The sequence below is a fragment of the Eschrichtius robustus genome, chromosome Y, assembly GCF_028021215.1.
Source record: "Eschrichtius robustus isolate mEscRob2 chromosome Y, mEscRob2.pri, whole genome shotgun sequence".
NCBI classification, from domain to species: domain Eukaryota; kingdom Metazoa; phylum Chordata; class Mammalia; order Artiodactyla; family Eschrichtiidae; genus Eschrichtius; species Eschrichtius robustus.
The window spans coordinates 3,495,726-3,522,676 of NC_090846.1; the positions used below are offsets into that span (position 1 = coordinate 3,495,726).

The 26,951-nt window shown below is 50.5% G+C and overlaps 1 protein-coding gene across 5 annotated transcripts in view; it reads left to right on the forward strand.

Moving 5' to 3' along the window:
• Positions 1 to 2,424: 2,424 nt before the first annotated feature.
• LOC137757635 (H(+)/Cl(-) exchange transporter 4-like) overlaps positions 2,425 to 26,951 on the forward strand; it is a 70,176-nt gene continuing 45,649 nt past the window's right edge. For 2 of the 5 annotated variants that reach the window (XM_068534231.1, XM_068534234.1), the window contains exon 1: positions 2,425 to 2,574. Coding sequence is in view for 1 of the 5 variants with exons in the window: in XM_068534233.1 (XP_068390334.1) it covers positions 3,959 to 4,003 (45 nt within the window). In the remaining 4 variants the exon portion in view is untranslated. Of the gene's footprint in view, positions 2,575 to 3,926; positions 4,004 to 26,951 lie in introns of those variants that run through there. The other 3 variants (XM_068534230.1, XM_068534232.1, XM_068534233.1) reach the window with 2 other exon arrangements.

The following is a 26,951-nucleotide window of genomic DNA, read 5'->3' on the forward strand; positions in this document are numbered from 1 at the left end:
GTTTGATCCCTGGTTAATCCCTGGGGATTAAGATCCCTCACGCTGCGGGACCCGGCCAAAAAAAAAAAAAGCCTGGGAAATGGAAGATTTGGGTGCCTCAAATTATACTTTATAAGCAGGGTCTCTCTGCTTCGGCACTAGTGATATTCTGGGCTGGAACATTCTCTGTTGCAAGGCTGCCCTGGGCACCGTAGGAAGGCGAGCAGCATCCTGGACCTCCACCCACCAGATGCCAGGGGCACCCCCACCCCCCGCCCCGAGTTGTGGCAGCCAAAACTGTCCCCAGACATTGTCCAATGTACCAGCAGCAGATAAGAGGGAAAAAATGTAAAAGAGTCAAAGGGATTAACAAGTAGAAATCTGTGAAGAAAACAGAAGGTGCCAGTACGGAGAAATTAAAGCTCAAAGGTTGTTACCTAAGTGTTTGAAGAATCTTTTCAGGAAGGCTCTTAACGGCTATCTTTCAATCTTCACACATAGCAGAATAAGAAGTGAATTTAAATGGAAGAGAAATTCCGGCTGGACCTACAGACGATGAAACGGTAACACCAGTTCTGAGCTGCCATCTTCCTTCCTAAAGATTTTTATGAGCAGAATAACCTAGGATGATTAGGAATTGTTCTCTCGGGGCTTTGCGGTTAAGATTTGAGAACCTTCAGGGAATGAAATCTGCGTTAAAAAGTAGCAAAATATACATAATCCATGATTATGTCTCCTACAGCGCTTTAAAAAAAAAAAAAAAGCAAGAGTTGTTTCTTGTTACAAAAGCAATGCATGTTAATTGTACAAAAATTAGAAAATGCAGCTAAGCTAAAAAGAAGAAAATGAGAAATACCCTTAATCTCACTAATGAGTGAAATACTAAGGTCGATACTTTAGCGAATTTGCTTCCCAGTTGTTTTCTCTGTTCAAAGGCATTTGCATAGATATAAATATATTAAACTGTAGGGGGGGAAACTCTTCCCTTCTTCCCTTCTAGGTTTTTTGACTGGTCTAATAATTAAATTGACATAAAATGGATTAACAGGAGAGAAACATATTTAATTTCCTACGGTAGGGGAGCCCATAGAATTCTGAGACTCCAAGAAGTCACCAAAGCAGGCAGCTTTTATACCTTCTAGACAAGGAAACCATAAGTTTGTGAAGAACTGGAGAAACAAAGGGGTTTGGGCTTGGGCTAGCAAATTAGTGAAAGTAACAAGGTTTGTTTATACAGCCTTCCAGGTGGTGAATTCCCTGTCTCTGCAATAAGGATGCCTTTTATCCACCTGGTGGGGGGCAGGGTACCTTCACATGCTTTTGGGGGGACCAAGGAAAGTCAGAGTGTCTTTTTTTTGCACAGGCTGTTTCTTAAGTAACTTTAATTCAAAATAATCAGTATGCCAAGTGGCATATTTTGGGGGTGGCATCTTCTGCTTCCTTTTGGGGGTGGCATCTTCTGCTTCCCTTCAACACCTACATACATTCGTCGGATCATTCAGCACATAATGCTTTGGAGCTTGCTTTTTTTCATTTAAGACACCGTGAATGTCTTTCCATGTCGAAAAGTATCTATTACCATATCCGTTTTAATTCTTGTGTTGTACCGATGTCTTATAAACTTAACCTATCCTCTGTTTTTGGCCACTTAACTTGCTTCTGGTGCTTTGAGGTCATAAATAATATTGCAGCAATTTTTCCTTTCACGATTCTTTCCGTTCCTTTCCTTTTTTTCCTAATGAGGCTAGTTCCTGGAGCAAATGATAGCAATAGCTGTCGGGGCCCACTGTATGTTTCAACCCGCGCATATTTGCAAGGTTTTTGGTAGGAATTGCTAAACAGCCCACCAGGAAGATTGTTCAATTTACATTCTTATGGGGGGGGGGTAATCTTTTTTTTTTTTTTTTTAAGTCCTTGCCAAAAGGACAATGTCATGGGTGGAGGTGGAGGATGTCGGAAGTGATCTCATTCTGCTGAAAACGGTGCGCCCCAGTTTTAGGCTTTTCCTGAATTGCCTGTTTGCTGTAATGTTCTTCACACTTGAACAATCACCTGGAGAAGAGAAGGCGAAACTAACCTACTGGCAAAAAAAATCGCCCCACGACGAGGAAGGTGCCTCTGCTTGAGTCATTTCCGCCAAGCCGGAACACAGAGCAAGTCACTTCGGACCTCGGAGGGCATTTTATTGACAGCCCCGCGTCCCAGCTCCCGTCGATTCTTGGAACTCGCACCACCGTAGTCCCGGCAGCCCAACCCCAGCGGGCAGCGCGTCCCGTGTCGGGGACGCTGGGTCCTCTGTGCACCCGAAGGAACCGACTGTACGAGGCTTGGAAGGGCCGGCCTCCAGAGCCGAGGTGACCCAGCCTGCCGGGCAGGGCTGAGTGGCTGGGCGGAGCACGTGACGCTCGCAGCCTGGCTCTTGGCTGGGGGGTAGTGGGGGCCCGCCCCGCGCGCCGAAGGCTGAAATCGACTTCTGCCTCTGGCAGGAAAATGAGCTTGTCAGCTTCTGTCTCTAGCGGACCCTCATCAACCCACTGGAGCAGGGGATTTCGGTAGCATTATAAATTTTATATCTCAGGAATCTGAAAGCAAAAGGTAAGTTGCTTATCACTCAGAAAAACAAATGAGAGGAAGGACCTGGAATACCGTACGGCCACTTTGTTGATTTTTAAAATCGAGTTGAAAATAATCGATCGCTGGGCGAGACAAGGGCCATTATTTAGCCCCAAATTAGAGACTGACCTTCTGAACAGAAATTTGGTTAATCAGGAGGGGATGGTGGTAAAAGGGCCCGGGGTTAGATATAGAAGGACATGAAAGCTGCCGGAATAAATAGCAAGTACGTGGTAACCCTGGCCTGCTTGTGAAACAACCCATTTCACATCTCTTTCAGGGGCGCCAGCCAAGGGAATGTTAAAATTGCAATTTAAACTCAAACGAAAGGAAACTAATCTATATGAAACTGGAATACAAATAAAAACAGTTCCTGCTTTTGCTCTTTCACATTTCAAAAACGTTTATGTGGTTTGGCAAGAAAGTTGATATCTTCACAGTTTAAGCCTGAAATATGCCATTTCAAATTTACGAAATGTTCACAGTTGGAATTTTCTAAGTCCCTCTAGGCAAGGCTGTTTCAGTTGTGAATGAGAAATATTGACATTGTACATATTTTCTGTAATAGATGACTCACTTCCGCAGAACGTGATAAAAATTAGAAAACGTATAGTAATGAGTTATTGCGAATTAACTTTCATGTCTGAGAGATCAAATTCTTTGCCAGAAGATTTAAGAAAACAGACACAAGTACAACCATGCTCATGCAATAGCGCTTTACTTTAAACAGTCAAATGTTCAAGTAAGAAGTATAACTTTGTGGTGTCACTGTTGTTTTCTTCGGCAAAAACACGTTGATAATGGAATGCAGGCACTGAGAGTAATTAAAAGCATTATTCATCAGTGCAATTAGTATTACATTCCACAATGAATATGCTTAAAATTAATGTATTTGATATACGGTTTGAAACATGGACCCTCTATGCAAAATATGTATATGCACTCTGTATTTTAACTGTCATTTTGATTTGCACAAAATAGATTTATTTACTTAGTTCTCCATCGCATTTGATAAAGACTTTTTAAAAATAAAAGACTAAATTATTTCCTTTCATTACTAATCCCCTTATTGAAATCCTATTACCTGCGTGGAGCCTGGAGTCATTTGGGTCTCCCTTTCTGCGTGCTGTTTGTTTCCCACAGTTCGTGGAAGGCTAGGCCAGCTGCCCACACCAAACACACCGCCCTGAAAGGAGGCCAGAGCGAGGCTTCCCGGGCACTCGCTCCTCACCTCCAGGGACTTCCAGGGTCTTTCCCCCCCGCCCCTCCCCTCCTCGCCCCGAGGGCGTCACGTGGCGGCGTGAGCCCGCCTCCCGGTGACGTCAGCGCGTTCGCAGCCGTTGCGCCGAAGAAACGATGCTCTAGGATGCGGTGCAGCTGGGCGACCGGCCTGTGCCATGTGGCACTGCAGGTAAGGGACTCTGCAGGAGGAGCCCCTGCAGCCCGTCGGCGCCCCAGGAAGCGAAAGTGTGGTTTCTGGCTGCTGCGGCTGCTGCAGGCACCAGGCAGCAGGGGGGCGCGGAGGGCGGCTGCTGCAGGCTCACGCGTGACTTGGGTCTTGGCAGGCGCACCCTGGGAAAGTGGGCAGGGGCCAGACTGAAAGACCCGGGCCTCTTTCACAGGAGGGGAAAAATATCAGGAATGATCACAGTACACGCATTGTAAGGAGAGAGAGGGGCTTGTCAAAGGTAACTGTTTACCGACGGTCATTGTGCTTCTTAAATAATGACGCGTTTACTGGTTCTCCTTACGGGGGTTTGTCCTCAGTAGTCAGCCTGATTTCTTTCAAAGGCAAGCTGCTGCTTTGCTTGAAATGGAATGGAAACTTCTTGGTTAGCATTTGAAGAGCTAGATGTGCGGTCTAAATTGTTTGGCATTATTTTGCAAGGTTCCAGCATTTAAAGGGGTATGTCAGAAATGTGTTTGTTTGCTCCAGGTGTTTTAAATAGATTAAAAAATAACAGTATCCAATAAAATAAAATAAAGCTTCCAATGTGCGTGTGTTGGAGAGTGCAAACCAGCTACATCTGTTCAGAACAAAAAGGTCTTTAGAAGGGGGTGGAGCTGGAAATGAACACCAAAAGCCATGAATTTCCAGTGTTCTTTTTGATTCCATTGCTAAATAATTTGCTTGCTGAAAGAAGGGGCTTGATGACACAGTGGCAGATGGAGGGGCATCAGCTGACTTCAATTTTAGTAGAACAGGGGGTGGGATTTTAATGGACTCTTTTGAGAGTTCAGGCCTGTGTTTACATTCCTTTCTCTGGTTCACATACGACCCGAGGCCAGGACATGTGTGGGTACCCTTAGGAGGAGAATGTGGCGTTCTTTCCTGTAAAACGTGACCCCTCTGGAAGCCGTGGTATCACTGAATTGTATTGGAACTCACACCATGTATCATTTGACCCATCCAGCAACTGTGGGAGGACCTGTAAAACAATGCTATTTTCGTTGGTAATTAAATAAGGCATTTCTTTCAGCGTTTGGACACCCTGATGCGTTGCTGCAGTAATTCAGTAATTAATTTACTGCAGTTTTCTTCATTTGGTTCAGGTTGGCTATTAGAGTGAAGATCCTCCGGCCCTTACCTTCCCTTCTCCCCCAGCCCACCCCTAGACAGACAGAGCAGATGATAGACAGATGTAGTAGAGACGTGATTCCACGTCTGGCTTTGGGACTGTGGAACCTGGGACAAGTCACTTTGTGTCTTTGGGACTCAATTTTCTTGTCCCCAGAGTCACCAAGGAATTTATACCAGGGTTTCTCAGCCTTGGCACTATTGACGTTTGGGGCTGGATGGTGTTGTGGGCACCGTCCTGTGCTCTGGAGGACGTTTGTTTAGCTGCATCCCTGGCCTCCGCCCACTAGATGCCAGTAGCCCCCTCACCCCAAGTTGTGACAATGAAAAAATGTCTCCAGACCCTGCCACTTGTTCCCTCGTGGCGCTCCATTGCCCCTGGTTGAGAACCACTGATTTGGATGGTCTTGAAATGTTCTTCTGCCTCTGGTATTCTAGAATTCATTTTCCTATGATTTGTTTCATGCTGAGCCCTTGGTCAGAGATCCGATTCCCTTTCATGATGTTGTCAATGCGAAGACTTTTTTATGCTCTGGGGTTCCAGAAGTAGCTTCAGTCAAAGAGAGGAGGCCTGTTTTGTGTGCCAGTCGTAGCTGGGAAGCTAGCTTGCCGGAGTGTCAGGGAAAGAGGGAAAGACACAAGCGCTAGATCAGCATGTTTGGAACTGGGGTAGCCCAGACTCCCCATCCTTATCTGCAGAAGTGGGAATAGAAGGACCTGTGTGGAGGTGTCGAAAGGAGGGAGTGAGATACGGGGCTGCTGGTGCCCGTTGTGGCCGCCACGGTCATGCGCTTTACGCTCCAGTGCAGGACTGGCCGCTAAAGGTCTGGCTCTGGCACTTCAGAGAGCGGCTTTGCTGCATCACTTCACCTCTTGGAGCCGTTGCCGAAAATGTAAATGGGGCTACTGTACTTGCTGGTCCTGCTTCTTTGGCTTCTGGGGGGATCAGATGGATGTAAGAGGGTCAGCAAGCTGGAAACTCCCGGGAGACAGGAAGCGGTGATGGCAGTGGCATTGCAAGGCGTGGGCCATGTGTAGTGGGTTTGGGGGAGGGAGCTTATAATGATCAGAAAAATTATCCTTGTCGCCCCACGGGCCTGGGACTGTGGTGTGCCCCTCCCCCAATACCCTTGCCCTCAGCTCGCTTTCTCTGCCTCTTCCTGGCCCCATTAAAATTGCTCTCCTGGGGGAGGGTTGGTCTTCAGTGAGAAAGAGCCAGTGTGCAGAGACCAGGGCACAGGCAGCCTCCTTTGTCCACTTCCAGCCATTTTCTTTACAGGTGGCGCCCACAGCCGGCCAGGTAGCTTGTCCCCAGAATGGCTTGGCACCCTAGGTGGTTCATTGGGCGCTGTCTCTGCACCCAGTCAGTGATGTGAAAGAAAATGAAAAAAGAGGAAGGCTTCCCTGGTGGCACAGTGGTTAAGAATCCGCCTGCCAATGCAGGGGACACGGGTTCGAGCCCTGGTCCGGGAAGATCCCACGTGCCGCAGAGCCACTAAGCCCGTGTGCCACAGCTACTGAGCCTGTGCTCTAGGGCCCACGAGCCACAGCTACTGAAGCCCGTGTGCCACAACTACTGAAGCCCGCACGCCTAGAGCCCGTGCTCCGCAACAAGAGAAGCCACTGCAGTGAGAAGCCTGCGCACCGCAACGAAGAGTAGCCCCCGCTCGCCGCAACTAGAGAAAGGCCCCGCGCAGCAAGGAAGACCTAATGCAGCCAAAAATAAATAAAATAAATAAGTTAAAAAAGAAAAAAAAAGAAAATGGAGGAGGATTCTCCATCAAATGAGAGTTAAGAGATGGGATCACTGTCCTAGGCAGCTCTGCCGCTGTGACAGCACCGCAGGGTGGGTGGCTTACCAGCAAGAGACGTTTATTTCTCACAGCTCTGGAGGCTGGAAGTCTGAGATCAGGGTGCCGGCATGGTTGGGTTCTGGTGAGGGCTCTCTTCTGGATTGCAAACGGCTGCCTTCTCCTTGTGTCCTCACATGGTGGGAAGAGAGCAAGCTAGCTCTCTGGCCTCTTCTTATAAGGGCACTAGTCGCATGGTGAGGGCTCCATCTTCATAACTTAATCACCTCCTAAAGGCCCCACCTCCTAATACCATCACATTGGGGATTAGGATTTCAATATATGAATTCTGGGGGGGATACATTCAGTCCATGACAATAACCAAATATAACTTGTGCCCTTGATTGGATCCTGGCCTGAACAAACATCGGTAATAGGCTTTGGGGACACCTGGGTTATTTTTATGTGCCTGCCTTCTCGATCATGTGAGGAAACGATTGTAAGTTTGATTAGGTGCCATAATCTTGTGGTGTGGTGGGCACCCAGCTCAGCCACTCGTCATTCCTGACACAGAAGCAGTGAGATGAGACATGCTTGTTTCCTGCTGCCACGTTTCAGGGTAATTTGTTACACAGCAGTAGGTAACTAACACGTGTATATGTACAGGAGTCTTATTTTTCAGTGATGCATGCTGAAGTAGTTAGGGGTGAAGTGTCATGAGAGCAATAAGTTACTTTTAAAGTTTTTTGGGGTTTTTTTAAACATTTTTGGAGATCTTTTTAATGTATGGCTGAATAGAAGACAGATGAATTCTCAAACCTGCTTCTGCATTCAGTCTGTTGCAGTATCACATGTCATGTAGCCTCTGGAAAATTCCACTGGACACTCATGAGAGAATGAGAATGGAAAAAGGCAAATAAAAATTTACAATTATTATAAGGATGTTTTTGACAGCATAGACCCCCTTAAAAGGCCTTGGGGACCTCAGAGTGTCCCCAGACCACACTTTGAGAACCACAATAATTTACTTTTAAATGGTTCAGTTGAATGGAGAGAGAGCGAGAAGAGGCAAATACAGTCAAATAGGAACACTGGTTGAATCTGATTGGTGTTATTCATTGGACTCTTCTCCATAATGTGCTGTGTGTTTGAAAATGTGCACAATAGAAAGTTAAAAAGAAGGTAGAAAAGAAATATAGACTCTTGGACATGTGAGGGGTTCTGATTGAGATCTGAGGGTGAAGCCCACGGGGAGCATTTTTAACCTGAGCTCCAGGTGCCCTTGACCGCACAAACCTGAGGCCCCAGGGGAGACCTGCTGGCCCGGAGGTTCCCAGCTTACCCAGCAGCCCTCCAGCCCTGCACCCTCCCAAACCAGACCCAGGGGGATTAGTTAGTGGTGAGGAGGGTGGGTGTATGAGCCCTGTGCAAATTCTGGCGTGTGGGCTGCGGGAAAGGCCTTATTATCAAACCCTTGCTTGACTGTATTGTCAGGGGCTGGCCAGAGATAAGTTGTCCTTTCTAAGGGCAGGGCTGGTTTCCTTTCTAGAGAGTGATAAGTATTTTTTGAATGACTTGTTTTCCATCGAAATAGTAATAGATGCTTTTTGGGAGGATTTCACACAGGATAAAGGTTATGGAAAGAGGACAAAGTCTCTTTCCCATTCCCGGTCCCCCATCCCACTTCCAAAGGCAACCACTGATAACTGTCTTATATACTGTTACAGAAAATGTCTATGCAAATACATCCATCTATAGAAGGTATATAGCACTTTCCTTTTTCTTTTTTCTTCACTAGGATGTAATTTACATGGAATGAAATGCATGGATCTTAATTCAGTTGGTTTTGACCAACTGAAGAGAACATTCTTGGTACTCCCAGAGGGCCTCATCTTGCCCTCCTTTAGTCAAATCCTCTGGCTGGAGGGTACCACCATGCCGATTTCTGTCAGCACAGTTTACTTTCGCCTGTTCTTGAACTTCATATACCTGGAGTCCTGTGATCTGTACACTCTTATGTCTGGCTTCTGCACTGGGCATGATTGTGAGATTCATCCGTGTTGTGTCATGTAGCACTGATTCATTCATTCGTTCCATTTTCTTGTGAAAGTACTTGGGAGAGTAATATACTTGATAGACCTCGTTTCTCTTACTCCTGCTGTTTGGAAGCTGTTGTACATGCATCAGCTTGCTCACAGCATGTTCCAGAGTGTGTACGGTGTGGAAGTTTACTTAACCAGTCCCCTCTTGATGGGTGTGTGGATTCCTCAAGCTTTTGTAATCAATGCTTATGGTGTTATGCCAATGTAAAAATGCCAAACAGGAAAAGACCTCTGGGATTAATTAAGTGCATAAAATTTAGATGTTGGAAGCTAGCTAGCTTCAAAAATCAAAGCCACCCTTATATTTTACATATGACCAAGAGATGTCCCGAGAAGTCAGGTGACTTGCCCACGGTCACGTGACCAGTAGCAACAGAGTTGGGGAACCACCCAGGTCCCCAGATGCCTTGTACAGAATGTTCTTTTTTGCACTATAGGCTCTGTGAGGGAAGGAACTGTGTGTGCTTTGTTCACCACTGTAAACCCAGCACATAGCACGTGGCAGAGTAAGTGCTCATTAAATATTCGTTGGGTGAAATATTAAGTGAAATGTTAGTACCCTTAGAAAAGACCACCGATGTCCTGAGAACTGCAAAGGTGTTTCCATGAGATGTGAGCCTCGATATTCATTCATTCATTCACTCCCTCATTTACTTCTTTGTTCAGCCAGTATCTGTTGGGTCCCTGCCGTGTGTCTAGGCCAGGGTTTCTCGCCCTGGACACTGTGGGCTCTCGGGCCGGATGATTCTCTGTGGGGGGCTGTCCTGTGCGCGGTAGGATGTTTAGCGGCGTCCCCGGCCTCCACCCGCTCGATGTGGGTTGCACCCACTGCCCCGTCCCCCACTTGTGACGGCTGAACTCCAGACATTGACAAGTGTTCCCTGGTGGGCAAAATTGCCCCTGCTTGAGACCTACCAGTCTAGGCACTGGGGTTTACCGTGGAACCAAATGGCCAAGGTTCGTGCCTCGGTGGAAGTGACATTGAAGTCGAGGAAAGAGAAGATAACTGTATTTGATAGGTTGTGCTGTCGCATGAAATATAGCGGGAGGCGGAGGGTGGGCAGTGGTGGATTCAGAACCCTGGTTAGACAGGGCGGTCACGGAGGCCCCTCTGGGGGCCCACACGTGACCAGGGACTGAGGGGGAGCCACGTGAACATCGAGGGGGCAGAGAGCTCCGGCTGAGGGAACAGCCAGTGCAAAGGCCCTGAGGCGAGGCAGCAAGGAGGTGGGCGTGTCCAGAGAAGAACCACCCAGAGAAGCGTGGTGGGAGAGGTGCTTGGAAGGGTGGCTGGGCGGACCCTGTGGGGACTCGGCAGGAGTGGCACCAACCCTGGTGACTCTAGGTGTGATGGCAAGCCACTGGGTGCTCTTGGGTGGGAGAGTGACACTTCGGGACTTGTGTTCGAACGGATGGCTCTGGCTGCGGTAAGGAGAGAAGTCAGAGGTGGGTGAGAGAGAAAGCAGGGTGGCCGGCGAGGAGGTCGGGACGGTGGCCACGTGAGCGGTGACCTGGGTGGCCAGGTGAGCTGCAGCTTAGAGGACCGTGCCCTTAACCGGTTTAGCAGCCGTGTCGTGCTTGGAGCCAGGCGGGCCTTGGTCGTCAGAGGAGCGCGTGCGGTCAGGTAGCACTGTGAGTGTGGCGACAGCGCCGCGAGGTGGAGGCCGCCTGCAGCGCCTCTCAGGACAGTGTCACCAGTGACGGGCGGCGGTTCGCAGGGACAGCACAGGCGACAGCTCTTGCATTCCACAGATGACACTGGAAAGGCTCCCCTTCCGGCCTCCCGGTGTGGATGAAGTTGCTCGAGCTTTCTCGCGGGCCCTCGAGCCTGCCGCCTGCCTCTTTCCCTGTGGACGGGCTGTTCTCTGCCTGGAGGGCTACGCCACCCCCGTGCTGGCCAGCCTGGGTCGCCCACGGCCCACTGTCGCCGAGTCCTCCCGTGCGGGTCCTTGTGCCGGTCCTGAGAGCAGGCAGGGGGCCGTCGGTTGGACTGATGGAGGTTTGAGACCAGAGCCTTCCCCGTTGGAGGTGACTGTCCCCCTCCTCGGGTCCCGTGCGGGGAGAGCCCTGCGGGCTAGGCCGGGCCCTCGACCCCCCGAGGACGCTGCCGGGCCTGCTCCCACCAGCGGCCGCGCTGATCCGGGGGTGGGGGTGGGGTTTGGCCGGAGGGAGCGTGACACAGACACGCCGAGTTCTGTTAATCCCCTCGGGAGGTCTGGTCCTTGCCCTGGTGCCCGGGGACCTGCTGACTCATTTCTCGTGGCTGCTGTTGCTGCCCCTGGGCTCGCCCCGCACTTTTTACCGCGTCTCTGGGGGTGGCCGGAGCTTACCTCCTGCCGGGATCTTAGCCTCCCTTCTGGGTTGCGAAGGTCAGTGTAAAATTTATTGTTTCCATCCACCGGAGCCCTTGGAGGTGCTGGTTGGGTTAGGACGAGAGGGGCCACCGCAACGATCCCAGACACATTATTTTCCTCTTAGCTCCGTCAGGCCTCCCACCAGCCCCCCTTTTGCCCAAAACATAGGAGTTGACTGACATTTCAGCCCTCACCTTGGTAACCCCGCTGGAATACGGTTAAGCCACCCCGTGGCCGTGTTCCCGCTGTGGCCTTGCTCTGAGGACACTGAGAAGGACACCTCGAGGCTGCATTGGAGGACTCCGTGCATTTAACCTTCACGGACATGCTGGTTGTGAGTGTCTGTGACATTGTTTTCATCCCCGAGGGGGAGTAGCCCACATGAGCAGGAAGTAGATTGTTGCCGAGGAAGGTGGTCTGCAGAGGTCCCAGGAGAGGGAGGGACACGGCAGCGTCTCTCACCAGCATCGTCTTCAGCCGCTGTCATGGGCTGATATTGTGTCTCTCAGAGCGCACGTGGTGAAGTCCTAACCCGTAGTACCTCAGAATGCGACCTTACTGGGAGATGAGAGCTTTGTAGAGGTAATCAACTTAGAACGAGGCCCTGAGGGTGGCCGCGGTCCAGTGTGACTGGGGTCTTTATAAGAAGAGGGGGTCTCTGCACAGACAGGCGCAGGACGAAGAGGGTGCGAAGGGGCGTGGGGAGAAGACGGCCGTCCGCCAGCCAGGGAGAGAGGCCTGGGACGGATCCTGCCCTCACAGCCCCCAAGGAACCAACCCCACTGTCACCTGGATCTCAGGCTTCTGGCCTCCGGCACTGGGAGACAAGAAGTTTCTGCCGTTCGAGCCACCCGGCCTGTGGGGCTTGTCAGGGCAACGCTGGTGAACTAATCCAGCGGTGTTTGCCAGGGCACATGAGCCATCGCCCACCGGGGAGGTTGGACGGTAACCCGGCAGCCTTTACTTGAGCGCTTTCCGCGCAGTTTAGGAGAATCTTGGCGAGCAGTGCCCTCTCCGTGGAAGCAGGTAGCTCTTGGGTCCTGAGAGGAACAAGGCCTGTTCAGTCCTCTCACGACCCAAGAGGAAGGGTCCTCGGGCCCTGGTGGGAATCTGGCTCCCCTCTCACTGTCTGTGGGACTTGGGCTTGAGACCTAACCTCCCCTCTGCCTCAGCTTGCTGATCTGTAACGTGGGCCTGAGGGTGACGGCATTTACTTCACAGAGTGTCAGGAGCCCTGGTGACTGATACGTGTGACGCGCTTAGGACGGGAGCCCTATCCAGAGTCGTTGTTGTTATTATTACTGTGCGGAAGTTCTCCATCCTTGGCCCCGGGTGCCGGGAACGCGGAGACCTCATGGCCGTCTCCCTGCCCTCTGGGGAGGGGGGCGGGATGTGAGAACACTGAGTCCATTGTGTCACCGGAGGCCATGTGCCTTTGGCCTCAGCCCCTTCCCAACACGCAGGCTGTGTTCCGAAAGGGGACAAATAGCCGTGCAGCCCTGGGGCCACAGGAGCCGTGCCGCGGAAGGCGGCCGTGCCCTGCACCAGCTCGCCAGCCTTGGGGGGCAGAAGGGGTGCGGGGAGGGCTGGGTGCTGGGCAGGGGCCAAGGGGGAAAGCAGTTGGGGGAGGTAGAAGTGACCCTCCCCCTCTGTGCCCGCTCCAGGCAACATTCTGAAGCTGACAAACTTTAATTCTCACGTCTCTTTCTGTGCATCCTGCGGCTTGAGCTTTCTTCTCTTGGGGACGCCGGAGGGTGCCGTGGCCCTCGGCCTCTCGCCACGTGGCCACCAGGGGGCTCCTCTCAGTGTCAGCGCCGCTGGGTCTAACCTCCCCGGGGAGCGCCGTGCGGTGGCTGGAGGGTTGGCTGGAGGGGGTGGATGAAGCGTGGCCCGTCACCCGCCTAAAGGTGTCTGCATCTTGAAAGCGAGACTCCATCATCTCAAATGAATTCGAAGTTGGTGGGGTTTCAGGTGAGATGGAGAGGGGAGGGGAGGAGCTTTGACTAGTGGGGGAACCGGCCTCCAGGACGGGCCCGATGACTGCCTCCTCTGTTCATGGCCAAGTGCAGCCGCTCCCACACTGAGTCCCTCAGGGCTGACTGTGCCCGCGGCGGGGCACGCTGGAAGGGGCGGCGTGTGACTCGCAAGGCTAGGTCATAGAGACTGCTGCTTCCACCTCGCTCCTGTGGAGCACTTGTTCTAGAGGAAGCTGACTGCCGTGTCCCGAGGACGCTCAAGCAGTCCCGTGGAGGCGCAGGGTGCAGTGGAACCGAGCCCTCGCGCCAACAGCCAGCACTGACTTGCCTTCAGATGCCTGCGGCCCTGGGCGACAACCTCCTGAGAGACCTCGATTCAGAAAGACCCAGCCAAGCTGCTGCTGAATCCCCAACCCGTAGAGACTGTGTAAGATTATATGTTTATTATTTTAAGCTGCTGAGTTCTGAGCTAGTTTGTTATGTAGCGTTCTAGATAATACACCTGGGGAGGAGAGGAGCTCCACGCACGGTTTAGGTTATTGATTGTAAGTTAGGGCATATTGATGATGAGCTTCAGTGCATTGATTTTAAGTAAATGGACAGCTGTGTATATTTCAGGAAAATGTCTACTTCCCTGTTGATCTTCATAGCCTGGAGACTTCAGTCTCCACTAGCCCCCAAAGGCCAGTGGGGTTTGGATGTCTGCTGTCACTTCAAGCACCCAGCATTGCAAATCTGGGATGTCACTTTCTTTGGGAGCATCTCGCCTTTTCTCCCTGCACCAGTGAAACGTGCTCCAGCCTGTAGTGCAGCTTGGAGCCCATGTCATGGTGGGTTTGCCAACCCCAGTGCCTTTGCTCGGTCAGAGGGTTCAGAGTTTGGACCTGAATTATTTCAGTGGGAGATCAGTTTTTCTAGGTAGGTATTTTAAAAGAGAAAGAAAGTAGTTCACAGGCGCTTGAGAGAAGTGTTGCAGCATGCCAACTAAAAAATCTAACTTTTGTACAGTGAGGTGATGAGATTTAATTCTAGTTGATGGGTCTTTTGGGTTGCCTTGAGTAATAAATCTTTTATTGAAATATATGTGCAGAAAAGTGTGTAAAGTGTAAGTGTACAGCTTGATGAATTTTCACAAAGTGATGACACCTGGGTAACCAGTGCCCAGATCAAGAAACAGGAAGTGGGACTTCCCTGGTGGCACAGTGGTTAAGACTCTGTGCTCCCAATGCAGGGGGCCCGGGTTCGATCCCTGGTCAGGGAACTAGATCCCACATGCCTGCTGCAACTAAGAGTTCGCACGCCACGACTAAGGAGCCCACATGCTGCAACTAAGGAGCTGGCGAGCTGCAACTAAGACCCAGCACAACTAACTAACTAACTAACTAACTAACTAACTAACTAACTAAATATTAAAAAAAAAGAAAAAGATAAAACGTGACCAGCCACCAGAAGCCACCCCTTCTGGTCACTCCTCAGCCCAAGGGTAACTGCTGTCCTGATTAACTCCGCACATTCGGTTTGCTTGTTTGGAACTTTGTTTTAATGGACTCGTGTGTTCCTGTGTCTGGCCTTCCCTTGACATTGGGTTTGCGAATTTCATCCTTGTCAGTGTACGTAGTGGTAGGTTGTTCATCCTTATGGTTGTGTCTAGTCGCATAGTTTTCTCTGTATATAGGTGTCTTTTTTTTCTCTTGCTGCTGTTTTTCTTTTCTTGCTGCTTTTAAGATATCCTCCTTTTCACTGGGTTTAGCAATGTGATTATGCCACCCCTCAGTGTGGTTTTATTCTGTTATTTATTTGGGTGCTTGGGGTGTATTGATTCGCTGAGCTTCTTGTATCTGTGGGCTTGTAGTCTCGTAGTTTAAATCCTGTAGAACGGGATTTCCTAGAGCAAAAGTTCTGGGCCACAAATGAGAACGTATTTCAGAGACATTTCTTGAGAGAACTTAAAGGGAGTTTTAAACCAATTTCCCTCTCACCTCCTGCACTTGGATAAGAAATGTGAAGTAGGGTTTGGCTCATCCGGCTGCTACAGGGACTGCCAAGTCTTGGTGCTCCCCCCTTCCCACTGTGATGGGTCCAAAGTCCACTTCTTTGGGCTCCCAAGATTCTGGGTCAGATGCCTGTGGTTGGGCGTCAGCCAGGATGTTGGCCGGCTGCACCGAGGAAGAGATCTGTCTATATTTGTCAGCCCAGCTTTTTTGCTGGGTGAGAAGTAATAAGGGAAAAATCAGGATGAATCGAGCAGTTAAAGAAACCCCCCGAACCTAGGAGGGGAAAGCAAGGCATGCCCTTCAGACTTGCGTTGCTACAGAGGATAAAACTGCGGACCATGGTGCATGTGAAAGGCGATGCAGTCAAAGAGACGTGTCCCAACCTCTCATTTTCACATCTAGTGACTTGAGTATGGTTTTTGTATTCTTTTTGTCCTGTGTACACTCACAGGTAAGCTATCTTTCTTGTATGTATTTTTGAGTGTGCCTGTGCAGTGATGTCCCAAGTGTTAAGCTGACTGCTTCATAGAGTTTTCTATCTCTAAATGGATGCAGTTTTGTTTGTTTTTTAAAAAAAATGTTTATTTAAATGTAGTTGATTTACAATGTTGTGTTAGTTTCAGGTGTACAGCAAAGTGATTCAGTTATACGTATATACGTAAATATATATATTCTTTTTTTTTTTTGCAATTCTCTTCCATTACAGGTTATTACAAGGTATGCAGTAGTGTTCCCTGTGCTATACAGTAGGTCCTTGTGGGTTATCAATTTCATATTTTAATCCCAAGCTCTTAATTTATCCCTCCCTCCCCCTTTCTCCTTTGGTAACCGTAAGTTTGTGTTCTGTGTCTGTGGGTCTATTTTTGTTTTGTAAGTAAGTTCACGTGTATCATTTTTTAAGATTCCACATACAGGTGATATCATGTGGTGTTTGTCTTTGTCTGTCTGACTTACTTCACTGAGTGTGATCATCTCTAGGTCTAGATGGATGTAGTTTTAATAACGCTCCTTGTAGAGGAGAGATTGTGTGTGCGGTGGGTGAAGCTTTTTAGGGTTAACGGATGTTGTAACTGTACAGCAGGCTCAGCAAACACTGCCTCAAAGGTGCAGACAGTAGATGGGGGTGAGTAACGCAGGCCTCTGCCCTCAGGAGCTCAGAGGCAGCAAGCTTTGAAACAATGATTCCAGTTTATAAGTAAGATTGATATTCAAAACAGTAGTAATTAAAACACAAGGGGAAGGATGCAGGGAAGGAAATGGAGTGGGGAATAGGAGGGGAATGAAGGGTTTATAAGGGCCCCTGGTTGTTAAAGCCCGGTCTGTGGGCCAACAACATCAACCTTCCTGGAAGCTTGTAAGAAATGCACATTCTTGGGCCTTGCCCCAGAGCTGCTGAAGCTCAATGTCTGGGGCCGCGACCAGGACCGGGACCCAGCCCTCCCGATTTGCCAGGTCACCTGTTGCATTCAATAAAGTGTGTCAGGGAGTTTTCCTGCGTTCTTACACGGATGACAGGTTTTACTTTGCCCATTAGTACAACTTACCCATTTGGTTTCTTTTAAGGGTCGTGCTTTGGTGTCATCCCTAAAATCTCTGCCTAGCCCTAGGTCATGAAGATTTTGCCCATTTGTACAGGGCCATAAACATCACTCAGGGATTTATGCAGGCAAAGGCATCCCTGGCTGAAGAAAGAGAAAGTGGGCTGCATTTGGGTTCTCTGAGAAGCGGACCCTGAGACGAGGATTCTGGTGCAGGGCGTTTCTTGGGTGCTGCAGGGACGCTGGGAGGGGCGACCGGGAGAAGAAGGCACCCGTTAGAGCCTGGGCTGTTAATGCAGCTCACCCTGTGGGCAGCCGGAGCTTAACTCCATGCTTTGGAAACTCTAGAAAATGACGCTTGCTGTGTCACGAGCTCCCCGAGTCATCTGTGGGTTCACTAGGAGGACTTAGGGGACCCAGTGTACAGTTGTCTTCACTGCTGTGACCTCCTATAATGGAAGGCTATAAAGCAAAATCAGCAAAGGGAAAAGGCGACGGGGCAAAGTCTGTAGGAAACCAGGCTCCGGCTCCCAGAGTCCTCTTCCCGTGGAGTCCCACAGGATGTGCTTCACTTTGCCCACAGTGAGCTGAGGCAGCACGGGGGACGCGCTCTCTACCCAGGAAGCTTGTTGGTCTCAGTGCCCAGATTTCTACTGCGGGCTGGTCCTGTAGGCACTCTGTCCAGCTCGTATCAAAATTCCAGACTCCCGGAAGGAGAGCAGAGGTTCGGCATCAGTCACAGTACTTGGACAACCAGTTTAGGTACCACGAGCCATTCTTATCAGTGCTGGGGATGGTGTCAACCCTCCTGGAATCCAAGTTCCCAGGTGCCAGCCGAGGGCCAGCCTTGCCAGCAGGCCTTTCTGAAGAGAGCAGTCTCTGGCCTGCAGCGCTAAGTCTTTTCTGCACAGGTACGAAACACATGCCTTGAAATGATCCCGTTCAGGGGGCGAGGGAGTGGGAGTATTTATGCACCAGTTCCTGAGGGTCATCGGTTAATACCTGCTCCCAATAATGCTCTTCAGGCGTGCCACACCAGCAGAGCCACCTTCCACGGGGCCTGAGGCAGTGACCTCAGGCGCAGAGATACAGTTGGGAATCAGCTGGAGCTCACTGGAAGGTTTTGAGGGATATGGGTGGGGCACTGGGAGCATCAGGTACAATAGTTATTCTAGAAATTGGGTGGGGACGACAGAGCCATGTGTCCAGGGCAGTTCACATGCATGTAGTCATGCAGCAGTATTACAACTGTGGGTGAAAAGACCAAGGTCAAGGCTTCCCTCTAACTCCTTGGGGTGTGGCAGGGATGCCGGGTAGGAGGCACCGGGAGAGCCATGGATGGGCACCTCCTCCCTGTGACTGCCTGTTTCTTTCTCTACTTCTGAGCCTCCCATATGCGTATATTTGTTCACTTGATGGAGTCCCATAAGTCCCTTAGTGTGTGTGTGTGTGTGTGTGTGTGTGTGTGTGAGTGTGTGAGCGAGCATTGTGGAGGCAGAAGATACTGGTATGTTTAACAAATGTTTGCTATAGCCTCAAACATGCATGGCAAAAAAAATTTTTTTTCTTTATCCACACGAGCACATTGGGAGACGCATGTCTGTTGTGTAATTTGAAGCTAGCTGTGGATTTGTATTGGATTGCATTTTTGAAGCGTGTCATGGTGGTGTGTGCACAGAGATCCAGGGCATGAATAAAGGCAGGCCGGCGTCCCCTCATTCATTTTAAGCTCCTGATTTCCTCCCCCGTCAGAGAACTGAGTGGATGGGGAGCTGGCCTGGCCGCCCTAGGAGGAGGGGCTGGGGGGAAAGGGTTTACACTGGATCACACGGTCATGAGGTCATGACGATGATTGTGGTAATGCAGCCCTCGAGTTGAGGTGTGACACTCTTCAAAGGCAGGAGCTCCAAGACTGCCATCTTCCCCACCAACCCCCCTCCAGGATCACAATCTGCATTTTAATAAGACCCCAGGGGATTCATGGGCTCATCCCAGCCTGATTCAGGGTCTCACCTGAGAGGCTGCACTTTGAAAGCACCTGGGGAGCTTTAGAAGTGCCGATGCCTGGGACCCCAGACCCGGATTTAACTACTCCGGGCTGGACCTGGGGTTGGGGGCCTTTGTGAAAGACCCCAGGTGATTGGGCTGTGCAGCCAGGGCTGGGACTGGCCTGGGACCTGCTCACCGCGCCTCCTCAAAACTCTCCTTTCTCAGCCCTCAAGTCACCTGCCTTCCTGCCTGCCTCTGACCATGGCTTCTTTTTTTAAAATTAATTAATTAATTAATTAATTTGGCTGCGTTGGGTCTTCATTGCTGCGCGAGGGCTTTCTCCAGTTGTGGCGAGCAGGGGCTACTCTTCGTTGCAGTGCGCAGGCATCTCATTGCTGTGGCTTCTCTTGTTGCGGAGCACAGGCTCTAGGCATGCAGGCTTCAGTAGTTGTGGCTCGCAGGCTCAGTAGTTGTGGCTCGCGTCCTCTAGAGCACAGGCTCAGTAGTTGTGGTGCATGGGCTTAGTTGCCTTGCAGCATGTGGGGTCTTCCTGGACCAGGGCTCGAACCTGTGTCCCCTGCATTAGAGGCAGATTCTCAACCACTGCGCCCCCAGGGAAGACCCTGACCACGGCTTGTTAATCTGCTTGGGCCATGATTCTGTCTCTGGCCCCCAGTCCCGCCTGGCTCCCCGGGTTTCTTCTTTTCAGATTCTTTTCCCATATAGGCCATTAGAGAGCACTGAGTAGAGTTCCCTGTGCTCTACAGCAGGTTCTCACTAGCTTGTCTGCTTTATATCTGGTAGGGTCTGTATATGTCAGTGCCCGTCTCCCAATTCACGCCTCCCTCCTCCCTGGGTTTCTGACTTCAGCCCAGTCCCTTTTCTATATTCAAAGTGTGGTCCGCAGACCGGCAGCAACAGCTTGTGAGAAATGCAGAGTCTCAGGCCCTACCGTGGCCGTGCTGGGTCAGAATCCGCATTTTAGCCAGCTGCGCAGTGTGCCAGATGTGCGGGAAGGCGGGAGAGGCGCTGCTCCCGCTGTCAGGGCGCGGAGAACTGGTGGCGTTGGCGGGAGCCAGGGAACCGGCCGCAGGAACGGGAAGGCCCTTGCTTGCTCAGTTTCTCGGTGTCGCTCTTGACGTTGGCGCGGGCCGCTCTTTGCTGTGCGGCCGTCCTGCGCACTTGGGATGGTTATCGGCATCCCTGGCCGTACCCACTTGATGCCGGGAGCGCCCCCCGGCCTCCCCCGCAGTCGTGACAACCGGGACTCTCTCCAGGCACCGCCAAGTGGCTGCCTAGGGACACAGTTGGCCCTGGTGGGTGCCACTGCTTCAAGCACAGCTTGCCTGCAGTGGAAGGCCACTCTGGGGAGAAATGACCTGTGAATCCACATGGTTCAAAGGTCACCAGTTGACTCGGGGGCCCCCAAATATAACCCCATGCAGGGAAGTGCCCAAAAGGCTCGTTTGGCCCAGTTTGGATGAAGGCAGAATTTCTCCACCTCAGCGCTGGCGGCCCTTGGCGCCGTCCTGGTCCCTGTCGGGTGCTGAGCAGCAACCCTGGCCTCCACCCACTAGATGCCAGCTGCACCCCTGTCCGAGGTGACAGAATGTGCCCAGTGACCCCTGGGGGCAGAATTGCCTGTTGGGAGCCCCTGGCCCGTCCATCTTTGGTCGGCGTCGCCCGGTCTCATCCCCCCGCGGTAGACCCACCGCAGAGGTGGCGGCTCCCAGGGTAGCCACTCCCCTGGAAGGAGGGTCCTCCTTTTCGCTGTCGTCCGCATGTGGCACTGCATGGGTCCCCTGCTCGCCCCACAGCCAGTCGCTGTGCCTGGCGGCTGGAGACTGTCATTGGCCCACCTGGGTCACATGCCCACGGTGGGGAGGGGAAGCTTTGGTACCCAATGGAGGGGAGGGACAGTTCTGGGGGGCGAGAATGGCCTGCTCTTGCACCCCTGTGCGGAGCTAAGTGCTCGGCTGCACTGCCATCCAGTCAGTGACCGGCTCATCTAGCAAGTGCCAGGTGCCAGTGTTTCTCTGCCCGTCTCCGGGCCGCCTCGGAGGGCGCTCAGCCCTCTTACAGGTGCGCAGCGCAGGCTCGGCGGGGCTGGCGAGGCACCCACATTGGCCTGCAGGGCCCAGGTGTCCTAACCCCCCATGCCCCCTTCAGTTTCTCCCCCTCCAGGCCTCCCTCCACGGGCCTGGCAGAGGGCTCTTTCAGGGCATCCTCCTCTTCTCCAAATGCTTCTGCATCTCAAAAGAAAGCGAGCGTTTTTAGACAGCCCCGAAGCCCCTGCCCATCGAACTGGAGCTTTCCTTCCCACCGTAGTCCCCTTCTGCCCAAACCTCCAGGACCGTGGGGAGTGGGGAAGGGCTTGTGCTCCAAAGAAAAGTGACGCTACTATCGCCGGAAGACGGAACAGATGCGCTGGGCAAAAGCCACAAGTGAGAATCGTGCCTAAGAAGCTGCATTTCCTGATGGGCAGCCCGCATTTTCAAACACTTCTTCAAATTGCAAAGTATAGCAAACACGCCCCAAAGTGCATAACACCTAACTGTATGGCTTAATGGATCGAACACGAAGCCTCCGTGTCACCACCTAACGTATAATTTATAGGATGCCACATAGATGGAATCACACTGTGGATTCTGATGTGTCTCGACTCTTCGGTCAGCAGGCTGTGTGAGGCCCACCCATTGCAAGCACACTTCGGGAAGCACTGGAGTCAGAGGGTGTGTAGAAGCCGAGAAGCCACTGAAGGTGACAGAGGAGTGGCCACGGTCTGGAGCGGGAATTGCCCTTGAGTTGCTCAGGGCACAGAGCCCAAGCCATGGGCTGTGGAGACAGGAGTTCCTGTGACCTGAGGCAGGAGTTGGGGCTAAAGGAGGCTGAGGGAAGGATGGCGGGTGAGGCAGGGCAGGGTACTGGTTGGAGCAGATGGAGAGGAGGCAGGCCCCGCCCGGTGGGCTCAGCTGCCCCAGGCAGCAGGGCTGCTCACACAGCACCCTCTGGTGGCCCAGTGGTGCAATGACACCCCTCTGAGCCCCAGGGAGCCCAGGCTGGTGGCCTTCAGAGGAGCGGCCAGCACCGAGGAGCTGGCGGCCAGCAGACATCAGCCCTGAGTTTAGTGCCTGCTGTAATCCATGCGGGTTGCAAGAAAAGTGACTTGTGATTGGTTGTTGGAGCTTCTGGAAAATCTGTAAGGCATGAAGCTTTTTTCCGTTTTTTTTTTTTAGTTGTCATCTCAGGCCTGGCTCTGAACTCTGTGTTCTCGAATCCTCTCCTCCTTGTGTCCCACTCCTTTCACGGTGTCTTGTGAGTATGTGTGACCTCTAGCCCTGATGGCCTTGACCACTTTGTCAAAGTGATGCTATGACCATATTTGTATTCACAAGCCACGGGCATCTGGTGTCTTGAAGCATTAGAATAGCTAATTTGTTGGAGAAACTTTTCCGATGGTAGGATATCATAGAAACCTTGATGTGTATGTGTGTGTGTTAAGAACTACCTTTTATACCTCCAAAGCTTCCAGGTTGAAACGCCGTCCGGGAGGTCCTGTGGTTGCATTTCCGGGGTCCCATCCTTCCCTTCCAGAATCCTGTGCAGGACGGCCGTGCCTCTTCATCTGTGTACGTTCCCAGCGGGTGGTGACGCTTGCTCTGCTGCTTGTGTTGGTAGGTGAGGCTTGAAGGCCTGCCGGTGGCTCTGGCACCGTGGACAAGGGCCTGGCAGGTGGCAGATGCCCCGTGACTGCTTGTGTCAAGTAGCGCCCAGCAGCCCCCGAGCGCGGCCTGTTTCTGTAGGTCACACGCCAGGGCACACAGGTACACGTCTTCTTTCCGCTCTGTCTGGGCTGCTCTGTGCTTCAACGACCGAAGGGCCGACTGGATGAATTGCGACCGAGACTGCATGGCCCCTGAGCTGAAAACGTTTCCCATCTGGCCCTTTGTAGGAAACATTTGCCAAGCCCTGAATGGCAGTTAAGTTACTGCAAGGGCACAGGGAGGAGAAGGACGGCGAGGCCAGCTTGCTGGAAGGGCTCACGGGGCCAGGAGGGGGTTTTGGTGGCAGTTTCCACCACGCCCACGCTGCCAGAGGAACCTGCTGGAACTCACCCTTGGGGTGACGAGCCTTCCTTGCTGATTGGAGACTTCCGATTTGTTTTTGTTTTTTTTTTGGCTGCACTGTGCAGCTTGCGAGATCTTAGTTCCCTGACCAGGGATCGAACCCGGGCCCTCGGCAGTGAAAGCGCAGAGTCCTAACCACTGGACTGCCAGAGAATTCCGAGACTTTTAATATTTTAATCTGAGTGATGACTTTCCGTTCCGTCTGCCCAGGTCATCTGGGGATTAGCTCGTAGTGTCATGGCTCCAAGTGTGAAACCAGCCAAATGTCCATCCACAGTAGAAGGGATAAACTCATGGCGGTCTGTTTCCACCATTGAATACTATAGAACAGGAAGAGGCAAAGGACATCATCCCGTCGGCCAAATCCAGCTCACTGCCTGAGGCAAAATGAGCTAAGAACGTTTTTTATATTTTTTAATGATGGAAAGAAACTGAAGGAAGAATAGTACTTTGTGACAGGTGAAGATTATATGAAATTCAGACTTCATTGTCGATAAATCGAGTTTCATTGCCACATAGCCCCAGCCATTAATTTGTGTACTGTCTCTGGCTGCTTTTACGTGACAGTGGCAGAGTTGAGTAGTCCCGACAGAGGCCACGTGGCCCACAAAGCTACAGATATTTACTCTCTGGCCCTTAATAGAAAAAGTTCACTGTTGTAGAGCATAGAGAATGAACGAACGATAATTAGACACACTCAACACCATGGCTAGATCTTACAACACCACATAGAACAGAAGAAGCTGGAAACGAAAGATCCCATTTAGATAAAGTTCAAAAACGGGCAAAATTAATCTGTGGTGTGAGGATAGTGATTCCCTTTCCGGGTGGGGTAGGGCCTGGAAGGGGCCATGAGGGAGCTTCTGGGGGCTGGTCACGTTCTGTTCTTGATCTGGGTGCTGGTGATATGCGTGAGCTCACTTTGTGAAAATTTGTGGAGGTGTCCACTTAGGACTTTTGCCTTTTTATGGATAGATGTTTCTTTCAATAAAAAGCTTACTTAAGTGATTTCAGTCTGGCAGCTCCTCAAAAGGTTAAACGTAGACTTACCATATGACCCAGTAATTCTACTCCTAGGTGTCTCCCCAAGAGAACTGAAAATACATGTCTACGTGAAGACTGGAATGATCATAGCAGCATTAGTCACAATAGCCCCAAAGTGGAAACAGCCCAGATGTCCGTCAGCTGATGAACGGACAAACACAACGTGGTATATCCACACAACGGAGTATTTTTCAGCCATAAAAAGGAGTGAAGCACTGATGCTCCAACATGGACAAACCTTGAAAACATTATAATAAGAGAAAGAAGCCAGACACAAAAGGCCACATGTGATATGATTCCATTTCTGTGACGTGTCCAGAAGAGGCAAATCTGTAGAGAAGGAAAGTAGAGGAGTGGTTACGAGGGGCTGGGCCAGGAGAGGGACTGCTGTGGGCATGGGGTTACTTTTAGAGGATGAAAATGTTCTGGAATTAGATAGTGCACCTCTGTGAGCCAGAAGGAAAAGGTCCCAAGATGACAGCCACCTCGCCCGCTCTTTCGTGCTGCCCTTCCAAGCACGGGTGACTTGAAGGTTGACGGGGAGAAGGCCTGACTTTTCCACCAGCTAATCCAGACCTGCCCCCAGATCCAGGCCAGATGAGTAACGCAGAGCAGTTTCCAGAATGTAGGTAAAATGAAGACGTTAGATTTGCTACTTCTGTTTACTAAAATAGCAGTTGCCCGAAAAGCAGGGCAAGTTGGAAGATTGTAGATAATTCGCTTCCTGGCCTTGCCCTGTGATTATGCCCAGGCCAGCCCTGACTTCCCTGGTCTCTGTTTCCCTCTGGCTGGATTGGAGGGAACAAGCATCTTCCTAGCAGCTACAGGTGCACATGCGTTTCCATCAAGGAGAGGAGCGTGGACTCTTGGCTTCTTGCTGGTTACAAGATCCCCCGGCTTACTGGGGGCTTGCTTTTTCTATGTTTTTAATGATCTTTTCTGAGTTACACTTTTGGGTTCCCATTTCTAGCTGTTAAGGGCAGTAATGCTCACAGATATCACTATAGCTTTTGAGGATGTGAGATTATCACTCAGATGATCTCAGTTTTGCCAGCAGTGAAGAGTATGTTGTTTTTTCAAGTGATTTTCTGCTCTGTAATGACTGATAGAGACGGCTGGCAGTGAAGACAGCTCTGAAATTTCTGGAAAGTTCCCTAGGCTTAACCAGTATCTGTGCAGGGACAAAAAGTTTTGATGAGTTAAAGATTGTTTGCTTGTCCCCGAGTGTGTGGAAGGGGCTGGAACTAAGCTTCAGTCTCTGTGTCATCTGCTCTGGGTGGAAAGCACCTGAGAAACAGTCCAGCCCAGGACTGTAGTTTTTGAGAGGAGGGCGGTGAGGGTCAGCAGGGGTCAGCGGAGGTCACACAGCCAGATGGGATTCACGCAAATTTCTTGGTTAGTGGTCTTTTCACTTAGAGTAGATGTATTTCGTTTGAAAGAAAATAGTCTCTAATAAATGTAAACACTTTGAGGAGTTTTCAGGAGAAGATATTTAAAATGCCAGGCGTAGATTCATGTTTTAATGGCCTCACGAGTTCTTGGTAAACAGAAATCGCAGCAGGTCCCCCAAAAGTTCAGTTTGACTTGCTTCATCTCCCTGAGCAGAGCTGGAATCCATCAGGTCCCTTCTGTGAGCTACAGACATCAAAGGACTGATTAGATAAACTTTGGGAATGAGGGTACATGCAGGGTGGTAAGGAAAACGTGTTTTCATGAAACACTTATGGGTTGTTTTTTTTAACTTTATTATTATTATTTTTTAATTGGAGTATAGTTGCTTTACAATGTTGTGTTAGTTTCTGCTGTACAACAAAGTGAATCAGCTATATGTATACATATATCCCCTCCCTCTTGGACCTCCCCGCCCCCCCCCGTCTCGCCCATCTAGGTCATCACAGAGCACTGAGCTGAGCTCCCTGCGCTACACAGCATGGTCCCACTAGCTATCTATTTTACACGTGGAGTGTATTTGTGTCAGTCCTAATCTCCCAATTTGTCCCACCCTCCCCTTCCGCCCGCCGTGTCCACATGTCCATTCTCTATGTCTGCATCTCCTCCTGCCCTGCAAATAGGTTCATCGGTACCATTTTTCTAGATTCCACATGTATGCATTAATATACAATATTTGTTTTTCTCTTTCTGACTTACTTCACTCTGTATGACAGGCTCTAGTTCCATCCACGTCTCTACAAATGACCCAGTTCCATTCTTTGTTATGGCTGAGTAATACTCCATTGTATATATGTGCCGCATCTTGTTCATGCATTCATCTGTTGTTTTTTTTTTTTAACATCTTTATTGGAGTATAATTGCTTTACAATGGTGTGTTACTTTCTTCTGTATAACAAAGTGAATCAGCTATACGTATACATATATCCCCATATCTTCTCCCTCTTGCATCTCCCTCCCACCCTCCCTATCCCACCCCTCTAGGTGGTCACAAAGCACCGAGCTGATCTCCCTGTGCTATGTGGCTACTTCCCACTAGCTATCTGTTTTACATTTGGTAGTGCATATATGTCCATGCCACTCTCTCACTTTGTCCCAGCTTACCTTTCCCCCTCCCTGTGTCCTCAAGTCCATTCTCTACATCTGTGTCTTTATTCCTGTCCTGCCCCTATGTTCATCAGAACCATTTTCTTTTTTTAGATTCCGTATATATGTGTTAGCATACAATATTTGTTTTTCTCTCTCTGACTTACTTCACTCTGTATGACAGAGTCTAGGTCCATCCACCTCACTACAAATAACTCAATTTCTTTTCTTTTTATGGCTGAGTAATATTCCATTGTACATACGTGCCACATCTTCTTTATCCATTCATCTGTTGATGGACACTTAGGTTGCTTCCATGTCCTGGCTATTGT